Source organism: Cricetulus griseus, chromosome 2 (assembly GCF_003668045.3).
Source record: "Cricetulus griseus strain 17A/GY chromosome 2, alternate assembly CriGri-PICRH-1.0, whole genome shotgun sequence".
NCBI lineage: Eukaryota > Metazoa > Chordata > Mammalia > Rodentia > Cricetidae > Cricetulus > Cricetulus griseus.
Window position 1 is genome coordinate 13,676,608 of NC_048595.1, and position 18,864 is coordinate 13,695,471.

An 18,864-nucleotide genomic window follows, 5' to 3' on the forward strand; every position below is an offset into this window, starting at 1 on the left:
TTTAATTCCCCAGCACACATGCATGTGTGTACACACACACACACATACACAAATGCACAGACTCCCCTTCTGTTCCCACTCTCATGCCCTACTGTCCCCCATAACATGCCTACCTCAGCGGCTCTCACTCTCTCTAGATTCCTGCCACAGATGACAGCAGGGTCACATAGAGTCAGGGTTCCCTCTGCACCCAAGTGAAGAGACACAGGTGGCCTCCACCTGGGCTCCACAACTTCTAACCACACTTAACTGCATGTCTCTGAAAGCCAGGAGCTGAGCCAGACTGAGTCACCAAATCCAGGCTCCTTCTCCCTCAGGTGGGCTCTTCTAGCAGACTACCCACTCCTAAGGTTGACAAGAAACCCAGGTCCAAGAGTCGAAGAGGCCTATGCAGTTAACGGCTGTTTCCACTCATGGTTGGTCACTCAGAGGGACCCCAGATGGCCAAGAAGACGCACACACCAGCCATTCCCAACTTAACAAGGACACCCTACAGGAGGGTGTGCTCCCTGAGCCTGAAGTCTCTCGGGTTGACACAGCCAAATCCATTCGGTCTCCTGTGCTCTGTAGACACCGAGGTCATCACATGGCGAGGACACATACAGATGTCAGGGGCCCGAGGAGGAGGGCGATGGGTTAAGCAGCAGTTAAAGCACCTCTATTCAGACACAGGGAAGCGATGTGGGGAGGGTGGGGAGGTGCTTGGTCCCCGATGCATCCCTCATCGGAACAAACCAGCCAGCCACGACTGTAACTACAAGCCGAGCTCGAGCCTCGGAGTGAAGGAAGCATTTGGCATGATGGGTAAAGGGAGGTCATGATACCTAGGGTGACGGCCACACCACTTACATCACTCATGAGCCCTTTGAACACCACCAGCTCGGCCTTGAGACGTTCAATCTTCTCATTCATCTCCTCCTGGATAGCCTCTGCTTCTTGGGCTGCCTGCGGACGGATGGAGATAGGCAGGCTTTAAAGGGGCAGAGAGGATGGACACCTGGACACTCAGTGTCTACATAAGCTTCATCCCAGCCTGGATACCAAGCCGTGCTGACTGCTCCCAAAGCTTCCTGGGGGTCATTTATGGCGAAGAAAAAAGAGAGGCAGCTATGGGGAGGTAAGGGTAGGTTAATGCCAGCAGGATCCCCAGCACTTAAAAATACAGGGTCAACCCCCAATCCACCACGTGCCAATGTCTGACCAGTTTTGGCCTTGAAAATGATAACTTCACATCTTTGTTCAAAGATAGGCATTTGAAGGTGCCGACTGGGATGTGGGCATATTTGTTGGTGCAGAAAAGGCTGGGAGGGTACACACACACACACACACACACACACACACACACACACAAAAAAAAAAACCCAAAACTGATAAACCAGAAGGAAGAACTGCAGGTAATTTTGATCCTTTGTGACTTTATGAACTTTCCCAACATCTGGCTGTGAATATGTTGAAAAAAAAAACTTTATTATAAAGAAAAAGAGGACATTTGTCTCTTTCCTATTTTTTTTTTTTTGAGACCAAACTGCCTCTGTAGCTGAGGATATGACCTTAAACTTCTTTTGTTGTTGTTCATTTGTTTTTCAAGAAAGGGTTTCTCTGTGTAGCCAGAGCTGTCTCAAAACTTGTTCTATAGACCAGGCTGCCCTTAACCTCAGAGATCAGCTTGCCTCTGCCTCCCAAGTGCTAGCATTAAAGGCATCTGACAACATGCCCGGTTCAACCTTGAACGGATCCTCCTGGCTCCACATCTCAAATGCTGGGGTTGTGGGTGTGCACCACACATTGTCTGCATTGGGAACCCAGGGCTTTGTGCATGCTAAGCAAGCATCCTACTAACTGAGATATGTCTCTCAATTTCTTGGAAAATAAATACTTTAAATGTCAGAAAAGTAATCTGAAATTTTAACTAATTTTAGAAACAATTTGTTCTAATTTTTAATATTTTTCTCAATGCTAGAGATCAAACTTGGAGCTATGCATACGACGGGCAAAGAGCTCAGCCACTGAGACACACCTCCAGTCCAGCTTGGTTTTGTTGAATAAGGGTCTCATGCAACCCAAGTTGCCTGGAACTCACTATGCAGCCCAGGCTGGCTTTAAATTCCTCATCCTCCTGCCTCCGCCTCCCAAGTAATTATAGGTGTGAGCCACCACACCCAGCTGTTAAAAAAATAAATAAATAAACTAACTCTGCTTTGCCTTCTCACGGTGTTGCTAGTCTTGACCCATGTGACAGAGAGAGAAGGGAAAACAGGCTGAAGATAAAGTGTGCTGCTCAGGATTCCCAGTAATTGTGTGAGTAGTGCAGCCTGGAATGCAGAGTAGCCAGAGAAAGCAACAAGGCGAGTATCCTCAGGTCTGCCCCAGAGCCTGCTTGGGCTGAGGGCTACCAGGTGATCTGTCCCCCAGATCTCTCCAAGTTATCAGTCCTAATTTGAGGAACTTGCAGTTGGAAGGTCAAAGGGACCTGCAGACCACCTAGCCCAAGTGGCACTTAGAGGTCAAGAGGCAGGAGAGGGAAGCAGCTGGCCCCAGTCATCCTTTAAGACCCAGACTTCCCAAGTCCTGTGCCTGAGCTCTTCTGCCCTGTAAATGGCCAAGGTAGTAGAGAATGATCAGGGCCCAGGCTATGCTAGGACTCTCTGCCCAACTTTTCCCATCACGGCCCCACAGCTAACTTGCAATCCTCTCTGGCTGGGGACTTTGGGGATTCTTACCTCCTGCAGTGTGTCCACCATGGTCTGAAGATTCATACGCTTGGCCAGCTCTTCCTCCCATCTGCAACAGCAAGAACAAATGGTCAGAAGACCTCGTCCTGCCAGTCCCCCAGTTCCCACCCTCATCGTCCTGAAGGGCAGGAAAGGCCTAGGAAAACCCGCCCGCCTCCAGAAACTCCTAGCCTAGGGAACAAGACAGTGGACTGGTGCTAACCATAAGGCCCAGTGTTAGCAAATGCCACCTTTGAGGCACACGCATGGTATTATGGGGACAGAGATGGGAAAGACTTCTGCCTATCCCATGAAAACCGTGAAGGGCTACACAGGTGCTGCTGGTCCAGCTGTCATGTAAGGTAGAGTTCCAAAGCTAGGCTTTGGGACTCTTCCCTAAGAAGCAAACGTTCCATGCTAAACACTATTATCAGGGCTATGTGGAGCACACCTCACAGGCCAGAGAAATTGCCGGTGCAGGTTTTAGAGTCTTGCAGATGTAGGGACTAAGCTCAGTGGTTAAATATCTTGCCCAAAGGCACACACCTAATCCTTGGCTAGGTTCAGCCCTCCCTGCCGCGGCGTCTCTTGTAGGCAAGGGCCTGAGAACTTTGTGCACACTGTTTCCTTTACACACCCATTGGTTGAAGAGGAAGCGACAGGGGCTAAGCACACAGGTTAATGTGTACCCCAACATTAACCATGCGATGGGGAGGGACAGCTCCAGGGGGCTGTGACAATCCAGGGAGACACTTGCAAAGGTAACAGCACCAGCTTTCCTCTAGAGAGGTTTCTGTGATGCAACTCGGGCCTCCAGAGTGGGTGGGATGGATGCCACCATCATCCCCATGTCACAGCAGATAAACAAAGCCTGGCTGAGAGACCCTTCCCAATGTGTGGTAAGGACACGGGCAGCCAAGGCTGAGCACCTCACTAAGATCCCCTCCCTGCCCGGAGGAACTGGCGGCCTGTGCCTATTCTCCTCTGCCCGGGGACAAACAGACAGGCTTCTGTCTTTGCTCACTCCATGCTACCCTCCCTACATGGTCGCTGAGCAAGGAGGTCTGAGACTCTTAAGAAGCTGTGGGGCCAGGCTAAAAATAGGCCAGAGGGGAGGACTGGATGAAGGGCTGCTTACATCACCAGCTTTTGGAAACAAGAGAAAATGGATACTGTTTGCACACACTGAGGAAAATTCCTCCTCTAACCACACAAGCTGGCCTTGCCAGGCTCCCAGGAGACATGGGTCCACTTCCGCCTTAACCCATGGCATGGCAAGGCCCATATCTGCCTTGAGCTCAAGTCTGGAACTACAGACCACAGAGGACACAGAAGGGATCTCAGGGCCTCACACAAACGGGACTATCTCCCTAGATGCTCCCCACAGGGAGAAACGGAGACCTGGGCTGCATTTGTTCAAGGTTACACAGTATGTCACAGATGATGCTGAATCCAGGGCTGGTCACCTCTCATTGAAGAGGGTAGGGCTATTGAGAAGGGCAGGGTGCCAGGCTACCCTCACCACTGCTAGCAGCCCAGGGCATTTGGGGCCTCCCTCGAGGGAGGTGAAGGCCCAGGACACAGGTCTGGGCTGAATCATCACTCCTGGTCACTTGCTCTGATGGGGAGGGCAGAGAAGGCTCAAGGGAGAGTAAGTGTGTGGTACTGGCTGCTGTCCAGCTTCTGGGGTCAGGCCCTCTCATGCCAACAACAGGAGCAACCAGCAAAGCTTGAAGGAGAGAGAAGGCACACCACCGGTCCCCCACACACCCCTGGAATGCAGCTGCCATTATTCACCTCGCCAGAAGTCAGGCTTACCCCTCATCAACCACGCATGCCTTTAGATGTCCAGACAGGAACAGCAGCTACCGTCTGGCAGATGTTGTCTGGGTCTCACACACAGGACTCATTGCCTCCCTCATACACACTTAGGCTTTCACATGAATTAGTGATCCTCTTGGGTTTTTATCCAAGGTTAAAATTGGTTTTTTATTCGCAGGTGAGGAAGCTGGGGCTCAGAGAGATGAAGTCACTTTCCTAAAGTCACACAGCTGCTAATAGGGAGCTGGGACCCAAACCTCCCTCAGCCTAGACCCTGCAGGTGAACCACCCAACCATCTTGTCCCCACAGAAAACCCAACTCAGCCGGTCTAGGTGAGGCACACAGCTGCTGGGTGATGCCAGCCTGCAGATGGCGCTCTGTCGATGATATCAGTGCCTCTATCTCCCTGCTCCCCTTCCTCACCGCCCCCAGTGCCCTGCTTCCACTTCCACACATTTCCCAGGCTGCACCCCAAGGATGGGTTTGCACAAATGATTTCATAGGTCTTTTATTTCCAAAGCTGGGGCAGGTGTGCAGTTGGCCCTCTATCTCCCAGGAGGTGAAGGACAGACCCTGAATGTGGACAGCAGCTGGTGGCACAGATTGAGCCCACTGCCCCGAAGAGCCATCGCTCCCAGTGGTGGCAGTGGGAAAAGCTGGCACAGTTGGCTAACGTGTTGACAATGCAGAAAATCTCTGCCCTTCAGCCACGAGCTGCCTGAATTATTAAAGGACAGACAGGTGGCGCATCTTCCCCAGGACCAGCTTCCCCAAAATCTTGTCAGTTGAGTGGCTGGCTGAGATCTCAGCACCTGTTTCCCAGACACCATCTAAGCCCTGTCCAGGGCTGCCCACAAGGGGACGCTTAGCCAAGGAGGGGACCTGCAAAAAAAAAAAAAAAAAAAAAAAAAAAAACCCGAGGAACAGAGCAGCAGAAAGGCACAGGACCGCCTGCCACCAGGAGTGGACACACACTTAAAAGCTTCAGGCCAGGGACTTTGTGGATGCACTTTCCTGAAAGCCTTTGTTCCCTAAACTCCTATTAGGGTGTGGCCCTGAGTGGGGGGACAAAGTGGCTGGGATCACCTTCAAGAAACCACCTTTGGGGCAGAAGGGTGGGTGTCTCCACACTGTCCTGATACCCATACTTCCAACATCTCTTAAGTGTGGGATGACGGATACAGGAACTGGAGTGGAGGATATATTAATCCCCCAAGGTCAGGCCCCATGTTGAAGATGAAGCAGGCTTGGCCTCTAGGTGTTAGCCTGCTCCTTCCCTCCTCCTCTGCCTCCTGGAACCTTCTCCCTTCTCCCATGCTGTTCCAAATGTCATCTTCTCTCCTCTGCATCCTCTTCAAAAAAATCCACAGATTTAAGGCAGCCAGACCCATCGACCAGGATAGGTCTTCCCAGGCACCCTTGATATCATGTTCATGGCTCCTAACTCCCCCCTAAGGGATCCAAGCCCATGAGGCTAGGGAGAGTAAGAAGTGAGCATCCACCTCTACCCTCTTCACCATGCCAGGGTCTGAGGGCACCTACCTCACCTTGTTCTGAGCACCCTGGGCCCTGGCTAAATAAAGCAAGAAGGGATCAAAATAAGGAGGTCTCTGGACTATGGGTGCAAAGGGTAGATAGAGCTGGGGCCAGCCTCCCTACCCCTTCTCAGTAAGGAGGGGGATGCTCATTGGATGGAAAGGCAGTCAGTCTTCTTCTTCCACCACGAGGGGTCCTGGGATTGAACTCAGGCTTGGTGGCAGCTGCCTTTACCTTCAGAGCCATCTTGCTGATCCCTATTGGAGTGGGATGGATGCATGGATTAGAAGTGGATGAGAAGATGAATGGGAGGGCGGATGAATGAAACGGTCCACACTCAGGCCCCTTCCTTCAGCCTAAACCCTGCCCCCAATCTTATCTTTGTTTCCCAGCCTGGGGAATCCACAGCCGAATTCCCACACAGCCATGCTCTAAGTCCTCTAGGCTCCCGCACCCCTCCTGGGGGAGGGGCGTGCACATCCCAGACAGGAAGCCTGAAGGAAAAAGAGAAGCCTTCCCCTCCCACTACTTACAACCCTTCAAGGCCGGGAGGGGAGGCCAGGAGGGGAGGCGAGGACATGAAGACAACCAATGCAAGGAGAGGAAATGACTCCACAAAGCGGTGCTCTCAGCCAGGCTCTGAGAGCAGCCTCACCACCACCTAAGCGGAAGAGACTCATGTGGGAGATTGGTGGCTGAAGGGGGAGGTGGCAGCGCCGTCACTGCCAGATGTGGTCTCTCAGCATTCCTGAAGAGCCAGTGCTAGGACCACGTGACAGATGAGAAATCTCAGCTGGCCACTGAGGGGAGGAGGGGGCGGCTTTAAAGCCAGCCCAGTCCTGGTTGCCTGAACCAGGGCCAGTGGCTCCCCCTCCTCCATCAACTCAAAATGACACAGAAGCAGGAAGGAGCCCACGAAGCCCGGCTACGGAGAAGAGAGGAAGAGACGGAAACGCGAGCTGAAGCCGCTGGCAGAGGGGCTGACTCACGGGGCTTTCATATCCTGAGCAGTCAGAAAAAGGCTCAGAGGCCCCAGGAAGAAAGTGGGTACAGCCCCTCAGATAATCAGAGCACCACAGACAGCCTGGGGCCTGTGGGGAGTCAGTCCTGGAGCCCCCAGACTGTAGAGACAGAAGTAGCAAGGCAGAAATGAAGGCATTCTGAAAATGAGACACTTGTGTCCCTCAATCCTACTTTCAGGCCACAGAAACAACGGACCCCGAGAAACAGCAATTTCCCCAGGAATCTCATACTGGAACAAGAAAAAGGCTACAGCCAGAGAGGGGGCCTTGACTCCTGGGAAAGGACTGCACACAGTCCTAACAACTGTCAGAGCAACTTACAGGATGAGAGTGAAGCCTAACAATGCTGGGCATGGGTGGCTGGACCACACTCTGTCCAGAACTGCATATATGCTCAAACCCGTGGCTCCCGACTGAAAGATTTAACCTCACTTCAGGACCCCGAGAGTGACTTGAGAGGGTCAGCGGATCTCTTTGTCTCCCTTCCCCATGTGGCCACACTGAACACATTTCCCTTCTTCACACTGCTAATTTGTTTTAATTAGCTTCCCAAGGATGGGTGGCTGAACTTGGCTTCTTGGGGTACAGACTGTGGCTCCAAGTTTGGTAACACTTCAACCCCTGTTGCTACAGTCCCCAGCTGTGAGGTCCCGGGCAAGCCACCTTCTCTGGGTGTTGGAGGTGGAGAGCATCTCATCTCTGAGGATAGCTGTGGGAACTACTCAGGAGGAAGAGGAGGAGGGTGAAGACCCCAAGTCCCAGCCCTGAGTCATGGCTGCGCATCACAGCCAGCAGCTCAGCTCAGTCTGGCTCCAAGAGCAGGCCAGGCAGGCAGGGGAGCAGGCGGGAGCCTCAGGGTGCCAGGAGGGAGCAGCAAGTATGGTCCCCACCTTGAAGCAGGCACACCCAGGCCAACTCACTCAGGTGATAGGAAACAAGACGCAGGTGAGGCTGGGCTGGGGCCATCAGTGGAAAACTTCATTCTGGGCCAAGCGTGGGCCTGGGCCTGGCCCTGGGTGGGGGCAGACAGCAGCTTCCTTCCCTTTGGTCTGCCTGTGCCGTCTCTGCTCCACCCTACTCACGGAGATGATGAGTTCATCCCATTGCCCTGCAGCAGGGCCAGGTGCAGACAGACAAGGGGCTCCCAGCAGAGTGGAGGCCCAGTCACATACCGGTCTGTGCTGGACAGGGGCTTCAGCAGAGACCAACCAGGGAGCCTTGGGCTACCCAACACCAGGCTGGCTCTCCTGGGAAGACCCACAGCTTCAACGGCTTCCCTGCACCCTCCAAAGGGGCTCGCTAATCTTGACTGAGAGGGAACCCTCATTCCACACCGCCCCTCTTCTGTACCACAGCCCTTCTGTGTTTGCAGCAGAGTACAGAAAGAATGGGGAGGTGGGGGCTGCGACACAATGACAGAAGCCAGCAAAACCAACCACCAGCCTGTGCCCCAGGAAGCTAAAGGCTAAGCCACAAACCCATGAGCCACCCCCCACCACCCCCACCCCCGCTTCCTCATCCCTGGACTGTGAGCACATAGTCTTCCTCGAAGATAACAACCAGGAACCTCACGCTGTCTACCTTTCAGTAGGGAGCCCTGCACTCCCCCACCCACCTGTGTCTGCCCTGGCCTTCTGGGTACCACCTCTCCAGAGTTGGGATACGGAGAAAGGATACTGTCACACAGACATGCCCACTAGGGCTGCCCAGCTGTATTCCGCCGCCCAGAAGGAAACACAAATTAAGTGCCAGCTGATTGTCTCCACGGAGGAGGTATTAATTTAACGTGAACACTTAACCCAGGCAGCCGATCCCATTACAGGCGGGCAGTAATAGCTGGAGTGGGCTGTAGCCCAGACAACAGGCTGGTAATGGGTTGGGTTTTAAGGAACCCTCCAGACCCAACACAGCCCTCCCCCAGCATACAGCTGTCCACCAGACACATAAGCCTATTCACAGCCTGGACCATCCCTACAAGGCTGCTGGAGAGAGGGTAGGCAGTGTCACAAGTCACAGGGAAGCTCTCTCTCTGCAGGGGAGGGTGCCCAGGCAGGAATCAGGAGGTTCTTGAGTACTGGCTGTGGCTAATTCACTGCATAATCTGGGCAAGTCTCGTCTCAGCCCCGGGTCCACTTACCTGTAATAGCATCATCAAGAATCTGGGGATATAGCTCAGTTGGCAGAGTGCTTACCTAGCACTCCTGAGAACCTGGGTTTTTTCTCTAGTGCTACATAAACCAGGTATGGCGGTGTAGTGCAGGGTGGAGGCAGGAAGAGCAGAAGTTCAAAGTCAGCCTCAACTATATAAGGAATCCAAAGCTAGTCTAGGCTACATGAGACCCTGCCACAGAGGAGTGGAGAGAATCTCTCTGGATATTGCATCCACAGTGCTCTTTGCATACTCTGGCCATGGCCCTAAGTGACAGGCAGTACCAGCCTTGATAGTGTCCAGCTCAGATGCTCTCAAAGGGTGCCTCCGAGCCTCCTCTGCCTAGCTGCAAGCAAGGGACAGGGTGACAGCATGCACAGGCTCATTCCTCTGTCTCACTGTTTCAGTCTATGCCAGTTGCTACAAGCTGCTCAGGTTTTCTGTTTGTTTTTTGTCTTTTGAGACAGGGTTTCTCTGTGTGACACCTTTGGCTGTCCTGGAACTCGATTTGTGGATTAGGCTGGTCTAGAACTCACAGATATCTGCCTGCCTTTGCCTCCCAAGTGCTGGGATTAAAGGTGTGCCCAGTGATGCTCAGGTCTCACAGAACCAAAGACTATGACCATCACCTGTCTGCCAATGGCCAAGAACAACTTCCGAAGGGCAGCTGGTGGTCTCTGTGCTGTCTATGCAGAGCCACTGGGTCTTGGAAAGGAGAGACAGAGACAAAGTATGACAATCCTAGCTGACCCCCCGCCCCACTCCTTTGAGCCCATGTACAGGAAATCCTGGGTCTGGCTGGCCTCTGCTCTATCCAGTTGTGTGTGTGTGGGGGGGTTGTTTTGGTTTTTGAGACAGGGTTTCTCTGTGTAGCTCTGACTGTCCGTCCTGAAACTCACTCAGTAGACCAGGCTGGCCTCAAACTCAGAGATCTCCCTGCCTCTGCCTCTGCCTCCCGAGTGCCGGGATTAAAGGTGTGCTCGACCACCACTCAGCTCAGTCCTGTGATCTTATGCAAATCTCTTACCTCTCAGTGACAATATGAGGTCAAATTAGGTTAATCCTCATTGCCCACCAGAGCAAGCACAAACAGTTTCTGTGGTCCCCAGACAAATCCCTACAACAACCACATGGTTATATAATGAACCCCAAAGTCTCAGAGTCAGCTGAGACATCAGCCCTGAAGGTCAAACCAACAAGTATAGAGAAAGAAGAGGAAGGGTTTTGGAGCCTGAGCATCCTGGATCTATCTGATTGCTTCTGGGTGGTCTTGGGTAAGTTCCCTATCCTCTCTGGACATCGGTGCTATTTCAACTATGTCATGGCAGACTGTATGAAAGGAGCCCAGAATAGGGCCTGGGATGCCATGGGCATATAGACCACTCCTTAGCCTCTGCCTCAGGACCCCTTCAAGACAGTCACTCAGCCTGGGAGCATACTTGAGCAATACTGTAAGTGACAGGCCATATGGCATCCAGGTTATGTGGCCCCTAAGTTCCTATCTGCATTGTCATTGGTGATAGCCATGACAATGAACTAGGTGTCACTCCCTGGGTGGGGGACCAGCATTACATGGGGATGGGCAGCAGAAGAAAAGAAGGCAGGTGCTAATGCCACCCAGTATTCTTCAGACAAACACCTGCATCCGCCTACCACGCTCACAACGCACCTCAAGAATAAGTGGGCTCTGCCCAGTCCTTTGAGGTCTGTCTCAACCAGAACCAACATGGCAGCAAGTGAGATGGAAGGAGGAGGGGCTGCTGGCATCAGGCACAAGGTATTTAAGAGTGTCTTTATGGCTGGGCATGGTGGCACTCGCCTTTAGTTACCCTCAAGGCAGAGGCAGGTAGAGCTCTGGGAGTTCCAGGCCAGCCTGGTCTACATAGCAAGCTCCAGGACAGCCAGGGCTACATAAACAGACACCATCTCAAAATAAATAAATAAACAAACAAATAAATAAGTATCCTCTTGGGCCAGCAGGCAAAGTGGACCCCAGAGGAACATGGTCACCTGCCTCCGTGACAAGTCAAGGTTCTGACTGTTTTTCAAGCCACTGCCCCTGTTGTCCAGTGTCCCTGTCTATCAGGGACACCTGGGACCCATTAGTAAAACAACAAAACAACAAGGTGGCAGCTACAGGATACTCACAATCCCACAATCCTGAGTGGCAGCTGGGCAGCCAATGCCAGGCAGCCGATGTCAGGATGTCAACTCTGGGTGGCCAATGCCAGGCAGCCAATGCTGGGCGGTCAGTGCTAAGGAAATCTTCCAAGCACCTCTGACCAGAACCCACACCTGAGCACATGCTGCCCAATTCTGTAAAGGAAAAGGACTCCAGGAGTGTCCCCTAGAGAGGAACCCGGGTCCCAAGTTGCAGGCCACTGTGATGCTTCTGGGGTATCACTTCCAACCCTCTCCAGGGCTAGGATACTTGCATCACCTCCTCCAGGGAGCCCTCCTTGCCTTCCCCAGAATATGCTGCCTCTATGTCCATCCTGAAGTTTTCACTCCTGAGCCCTGACTTAGCCTTGGCAGTCAGAGCCTCATACATTCTACTTGTCCACCTCTGTGGTCAGACACCACACTTCCACAAGGTGGGGAAAGCCTTGTGTGGGCCACACAAGGCTTAAATAAGTGAGTCTTCCATCACCTCACACCTCCCCACACCTGAGCCAGGCATCACAAGCCCCATGTTACAAATGAGAACACTGAGGCTCAGACCAAAGCACTAGCCAGAAGTTAATCCCAGGGCTATGCAACTCTTCAGTCTTGATAAGACTGGTGCTCCGGGCTCCACAAACTCCTACCCTTATGTCTTAGCACACTGCTCAGAAAAAGTTCAAGGGTCGAGGTACCCCGGGTAGATACCCAGGTGTGCACACAGAGTCAAGGTCACTGACTTGAACAAGGGCTCTTTAGCCAGGGACTACTCTTTGCTCATGAACTCACTTCTCCCTAAGTCAACAACTTAGACGACTGCTATTTCCACTGTCTGAAGAGACCAGCAGGGGACAGTGAGGGACTCAAACCTCAATATTCCAGGTCACTTGATTCCTATTTCCAGGTCTCCCTGGAAAGGGATTAAGGTTCTCATGGGGCCTGGGTTGCTTCTCTCAAGAAGTTGTTATAGAAGGACCAGCCTGGCTCTTCCCAGCTCCCTGGCCTCCTGTCTCTCCAGGCAATCATTCCCTGTCAACACAAGCCCCTCCATGAAGCCCTCCAGCATGACACAGCCAGCACCACGCTGTGTCTTCCAGTCTCCAAAACTGTGAGCTAAACCAAACTCCTTAAGTTACCTGGTCTCGGGTGTTTTAGCAGCGAAAACAGACCTCTGAATAGTTCTGCTTTTGAATGATGTCACATATATTAGTTAGAACCACTTTAACTTTAAGAAAACAAAACTACCTGTTCATTTCCCCCCATTGTTGGAAACTGCAGGAGTGTTTTACAATGACTTGGCATGGACAGAAAAAAAATCATGGGGGTGGGCAAACAAAAAACATTCAACCCAAGTCCTCCTTCCTGAAAGTGTCTGCTAACAGGCCCCACGACTCCACCAGATTGGATGGTGGATGCGATGCGGCACCATGCACTAAGGGTCCTCCAATGCCACTCCTGTGTCCTAGTGATCAAGGACACACTGTACAGAACATGGCTGCACACTCACATTCATGCACTGGCCCCGTTAGCTAAGCAGTAACTGCTATGGCTGAGGGCAGACCCAGAAAAGGCCTTTGTAACCCTCCAAAGTGCTGTGTGTGACAAGGTTACCTGCTCGTGAATCACAGAAGCTGAGTGAGGTCACATGGCATCACACTCCACACCATAGGCTCCCAGTTGCCCAGGGAGCTGAGAAAAAGTGAGATCCCAGTCCTGTCCCCACCTCCCGCTGTCCTATCATCCCTGACCCCACTCACCTCTGACCTTTACATGAGTTGGTTTCTGTCTAGAAGATTACACACACACACACACACACACACACACACACACACACACACACACACACACACGTTATCTCTCTCTCTCTTTAATACCAACTCAGAACTCAGCCTATATACCACCTCCTCTAGGAAGTGTCCTCTTCCTCCTAGGACAGGGTCAAGCCCCCTTCCTGACATGGTTTTGAGTCACAGGGGTCAGAGGATTTCTGTTACCTGCATGTCTCAGATAACTCAGCATTGACACTGTCAGGCCTATCTAAAGGTCACAGCTACAACTCAGTGTCCAGCCCAGGGCCCAGCAAACAGCAGTCACATAAGTGGTCACCGGATAAAAAGGGTCTATGAGTTATGGCCTCCAGACCTATTTCTGAGAGGTGATTGCCCGTGGCCTGGGGCGTGACCTCCCATCCATTGCTCTAATCTCCACAGTTCAGGGCAGCTCCACCACTCTCTCCTGTCTACCTTGAAGCCTGAGCCTAACCAGCACTGGAACCACAACTATCCATCTGCAGGACAGTAACTCACATACCTGGGCCTGGTCAAGCCCTCAGTGACTTTCTCCCACTCTGTCCCCAGTATCAGAAGCCAGCAGAGGTTCTGAGCACACATTATGAAGTAAAAGCCTCACACATCCATGGTTCTGTGTGGAGGGGGCCTATGCCCAGCAGGGTGAGGGCCCCACCCAGGGATGTTTACAGCCTTGAGAAAAGCACCTCCCCAGGCTATTCTGGAAGGCTAATATGCACCTTGGGCCTCTCCACTGTTGATTGCCAGTGGCTGAGCAGCAACAGGTGAGTGTGGGGCAGGGGTGAGCACTGCCTCAGACCCCGAGTTTATCATTGTCTGAGGCTCGCACCAGGCTCTGCAGTCTCAGGTCACCTGCCCAGGCCTCAGTCTCCTCATCTGTGAAGTGGGAGAGACCCCACCTGGATTAAATGAGAATGGCCAAGCACAAAGTGGCTCTCTAGGACGGTCAGACAAAAGCCCCGAATACAGGATGCCACAGTGTCAGAGGGCCATTCTTTGAAGAGAAGCTCAGAAGTCGGGAGGCCATGCCAGGCTAGGTGTGCTTCGGGCCATGCCTCTGACAAGGGAAAGACATTTCTGAGCCCTCTCCAGGAGGAAGGCGGAAGAGTGAGAGGGACCCACCAATTACCCATGGGGTTGATGCAACCGCAGAGGGATTGCAGCAGGGAGTGTCTGCGTGTGCCTTCCCGTCATCGCCCTAATTGGCTGGGAAGAGGCAGGCTCCAGGCTGTGTTGGGACGGGTAATTAGACCGGGTTAGCCCAAACAGGGAGAGGGGTTGAGTGACTCAACAGCACTTAACAGGGGAGACTTGTTTCCTAGTAGCAAACTTGGGTTGCCATGGCATCCCTGGCACTCAATTCGGTGTGAGCCAGGGGGAAGACAGAGGTAGGTAATGGGCACTCCAAACCGATACACACAGAGTCGCTGCTACCTGTCTATGAGACCCAGGTCTCTTCCGCCGCAGTCAGTCCCCTGAGGACAGAGGGAAAGAATTGGAGTTAAAGATTCCCTGAGAGTCTTCCACAGTGTCGTGGTCCCTGGGACAATATCTTTCTGGAGTCTCCAATATCCTTATCTACATTTGGCTGGTGGGGAAACTAAGGCTCAGGGAGTCACACAATCACACTAGTTCACATCAAGACTTGTGAGCATGCACGAGGCACTAGCAACTCACTGAGGCCTCACAGGTACTTTGTGAGGTAGAATTACTAAATAAGATGAAGGTCAGGAAGTAAAGCAACTGCCAAGGTCACGTCACAGAGCTGGGAAATGCAAGAGCCAGGACTGGACTCCCAGTGGCTCCAAGGCACATGCCTGAGTCAGGCAGACTTCCCTGTGACAGAGATAAGGCTGGATCCAGACCTGGGTCTCTCTGATCCCAAAGCCTGGACCAGTTTTCTTGGGCCAGGTGATTTACCAGAGGACGAATGTGTGCCTCAGTTTCCCCAAGATCAGAAACCAGCATCAGGTTGCTCACTAACTAAAATTTCAAATACAGAGTGCTAAGGGTGCCACTCTGGACTGCCAGGCCTGTGTGGCACTGCGTGGAGACAGCCTCTCTTGCTGAATCCAGAGTGGGACATTTAGAGTAGGCTATCTGGCCAGCAAGCACCAAGTACCACCTTGTCCCCTCCTCCATAGCTCTAAGATTACAAGCACATGCAAACAAACAATGTTCATTGTTTTTATGTGGGTTCTGGGGTTTGAACTCATGTCCCTATACTCACAAGCCAAGTACTTCATTGACTGAGCTATCTCCACTTAAGACTTGCTCTGAGAACAGCTCCTCTAGCTTCATGACCCCCAGTTTGGATTCAGCAAATATCTAAAGGGAGACATTCCAATACAGAAAAACGAGGATTCTGTGTTGTGACAGGGATGAGACCGTGTATATTTGTCTCCTGCCTCTACACCACATGCTTTGGCATCAGACAAACCAACAAGGATGACCCAACTCAGTCAATCCCCAGCCAGTGATCTAGCAAAAGTGAATTCATCTTTCTGAGCCTCAGTTTCCATAACTGTAAAATGGGGGTAACAACACTGTGGCCAAGGACAGCTAATGGCTTCTGGGAGAACTGTCACAGTGTCCAGGCCCTGGGTGTGTGCCAGGGTGCAATGAGCTGTTCCTTCCTTGGGGCTTTTGCTCTCATAGTTCCTGCTTCCTGACACCGGGATGGGGCACTGTACTGAATTCCAGTTACCAGGCACATAGTAGGTCCTCAATGGATGTTTGCTATGTGAATATGCTTATGAACAGCAACCTAGCAGGGGTGCAAGCCCCACCTTGCCTATACTGACTCACCGTGTGGCCATGGCCTGACCCTGCACCTCTCTGGGCTCATCTTTACGGGAAGCTCAGACTCTGTCACTTTGGGGACACCATACAGCAGTTAACCCAGGCATCGGGGAGAATGGCCAGAGTCCAGGCTGCTGGCTATGAGTCCTTCCCAAGTGGCCTAGACTCTCGGGAACAGACAGTGAGAAGTCTTGCCCATTGGTTCACAAAGGCAGCAGGCGGGTCTTCTCCTGGTGACTTTGCCTTGGGACAGATGGGACACAGTATGGCATCTGTCTGCCAGATGGCCTGACTGGCCTGAGGGGCCAGGACACCAGCTGGGAACCTAGACCTAGAAGGCGGAACTGCTTAACCCCTTCCTGCCCAGACACAAGGGCACATCCCCTGACCTTACTCACCGGTACACTCTCAGGCCTTCTGGCCACCCACCTGGGGTGGGAATCTGAGGGGCCTCCCTGGGGTCCAGCGAGAGTCTCTCGACACACATAGGAGGTGAGGGTAGCCCTGGATCATCAGGGATCTGTGGAGGCACCTATAGAGCTACAAGGCGCTGGCCTCTTCTCTTCTGAGATACCAGTCCAGAACGGCCCACCCCATCCCCCAGCCTCCACCCACCCAGAGCCTGGGAAGCCAGGGCTCTGTCCAAACAGAAACATGGCCACCGGTGAACGCAGGCACCCAACTCTGCTGTGTTGGCTGAGCAGCCATAGCTACATGGCTCAACCTCTCTGGGCCTCAGTTTCCATGTGAAGAAGGGTGGGACTGGGCTAGGCAGACATGCCAGCTCTAGCTCAAAGGCATTCTTGAGTCCAGAGGAAGGGGTATGTCTCCCTCCCAGGACCCAGTAGAATCCTGAAGCCCATCCTCCTACTGAACATGACCTAACTTGTGTCTGAGTCAAGGCAAGAGCCTCAGGACAACAGCAAAGGATACAGGAGGGAAGAGGGGAGATGAGACGGGCAGGAGCTGCTGTGATGCTCAACTGACCAAACAAAAGGAATGAAGCATTCAGGACTAGTCTAGAGACCAGTGCTGCTGGAAGACACCAGTAGGGGCAGGCAGTCCATCCGTTTTTGAGTGTGAACTCTGGGCAGGATTGTCAGTGTTTCTAGCCTCTGGGTAAAAGGATCAAATGACCTCTGGACCTCCAAATTGCTCCACCAAGGAAAAGATGGAGCTCCCCTAACTGGCTGTGCAGGCTGAGGAAGGCATCTTGGATCTGGTAAGCTAACCTGGGCTCCAGCCAGGGCTGTATTCTGGTATCTCTAGATGTGTCTCAAAACAGGCCAAACATCAAAGCTGTGGAGGGGAAAGGGGCAGGTTAAGACAGCTGCCAGCTAAGGGGTGACAGCTGCCTGTCACGCCAGCAGAAAGGGAGACACAGGGCTGGCTGGAATGCTGGCTCTGCCATGAACTTACTGGGCAGGCTGGATAGTCGCTGCCCCCTCCCTGGGAAAAGGGGGAGATGGGGAATTCAATAACCTACAAGGTTTCTTCTTGCTCTGATTTGACAGACGGTGGAAGGGCCCCCAGTATACATAGAGTTGTCCTCAAAGCTCAAGCTGAAGAACAACACAGGAGTCCAGAGGAAGGGAGGGAGGGAGGTGGACAGATGGGTAAATGGAGAGATGGATGGACGGATGGATGAACAGATAGATGAATAGTGGGTGGTAGGAGAGATGGATGGATGAACGGGAAGATGGAAAGATGGGTGGATGAGTAGATCCTGAAAAGCGAGGAACAGAAGGTCCTGGGTGTCCTGTGGGATGACTACTTACACCTGTCCCCAAGGCCTCTCTGGAATCATTTCCAGTGACTACAGACCCTCTGATAACCGATTCCCTTCTCTAACATGTACACACATGTGAATACACCCCCCCCACACACACACACACAGACACACAGACAAACCCACGCCACGTACACTCCAATTCAGCTTCTCAAAAGAGGAGTCAGATCTTGTGCCTGCTGAAAGCTGAGTGCACCCTGGGGTCCCTGCCTTTTGAAACATACTGCCAACGCAGGAGGAGAGATATGGCTTGATGGGAGTTGAACCTGAGGTAATCCTTGAAGCTAAAGCTACTCAAGCCCACGTGCCCACTGCCAGCTCTGCTATCCTCTGGCTAAGACAAGGACACAGTTGTTTCATTTTCAAGACTCAGTTTTTCCATCTGTGAAATGGGCAAGAGCCCAACTACCTCGGGGAGCATGATGCTGGTAAAGAGAGTGCATCTGAAGGGGCACATGGCCGCTCCTGGGAATCGAACACAACGGAGTGATAAATCTGAGGACAGGCAGGCCTCTGAGGGCTTCTCTGCCCAGCCCTGCTTCTCCTCCACCTGGCCTCACCTGGAGTGAGATTCCTAGGCTCAGTTCACCCAGAGCTACAAAGCACCCTTTGTCTGGGAGGAAACTCTAAACCACAGCCCTGACGTCAGTGCTGGAAAACAACACCAAGCCAGTCTTCAATGTCACCCCTTTGCCAAGGCCTGGGAAAGGCCTTCCCTGAGGTCCCAGAAGGCCACCTGCCTGTTCCCCAAGAGCCCAGATGAAACCCTGTAATCAGACTCCTGCCCCTCAACCCCAAGGAGAGGGCAAGGAACGTGAGCCCATTTCTCAGCCTGATAGAGAGTCCCCTGGGTAAACAGCTCGCCTCCCCTCACAGCCAGCCCTCAGTCCACAGAGCCACACAGAGAAGGGGCCATGACTTTCCAAGATCCCTGGGGAGGCAGGGACAAAGACACTCCCCCATTCCTGCCACCTGGCAGCCACATCCTGTGCCCTGAGTGCCAAGCCATGCCCTCTCCAGGTCACCCTGCGGACAGAGAAGAGGGAGGACATGGCCTCTTCGAGG

General features: G+C 52.7%; 1 protein-coding gene across 4 annotated transcripts in view; it reads right to left on the minus strand.

The window, feature by feature from the left end:
• Iffo2 (intermediate filament family orphan 2) overlaps window positions 1-18,864 on the minus strand; it is a 45,426-nt gene that overhangs the window by 13,274 nt on the left and 13,288 nt on the right. For 2 of the 4 annotated variants that reach the window (XM_027399867.2, XM_027399866.2), the window contains exons 2-3: window positions 2,721-2,781; window positions 850-945 (exon numbers count right to left, since the gene is read on the minus strand). In XM_027399867.2, the coding sequence (XP_027255668.1) occupies window positions 850-945; window positions 2,721-2,781 (157 nt within the window). Of the gene's footprint in view, window positions 1-849; window positions 946-2,720; window positions 2,782-3,257; window positions 3,378-6,602; window positions 6,665-18,864 lie in introns of those variants that run through there. The other 2 variants (XM_035439455.1, XM_035439456.1) reach the window with 2 other exon arrangements.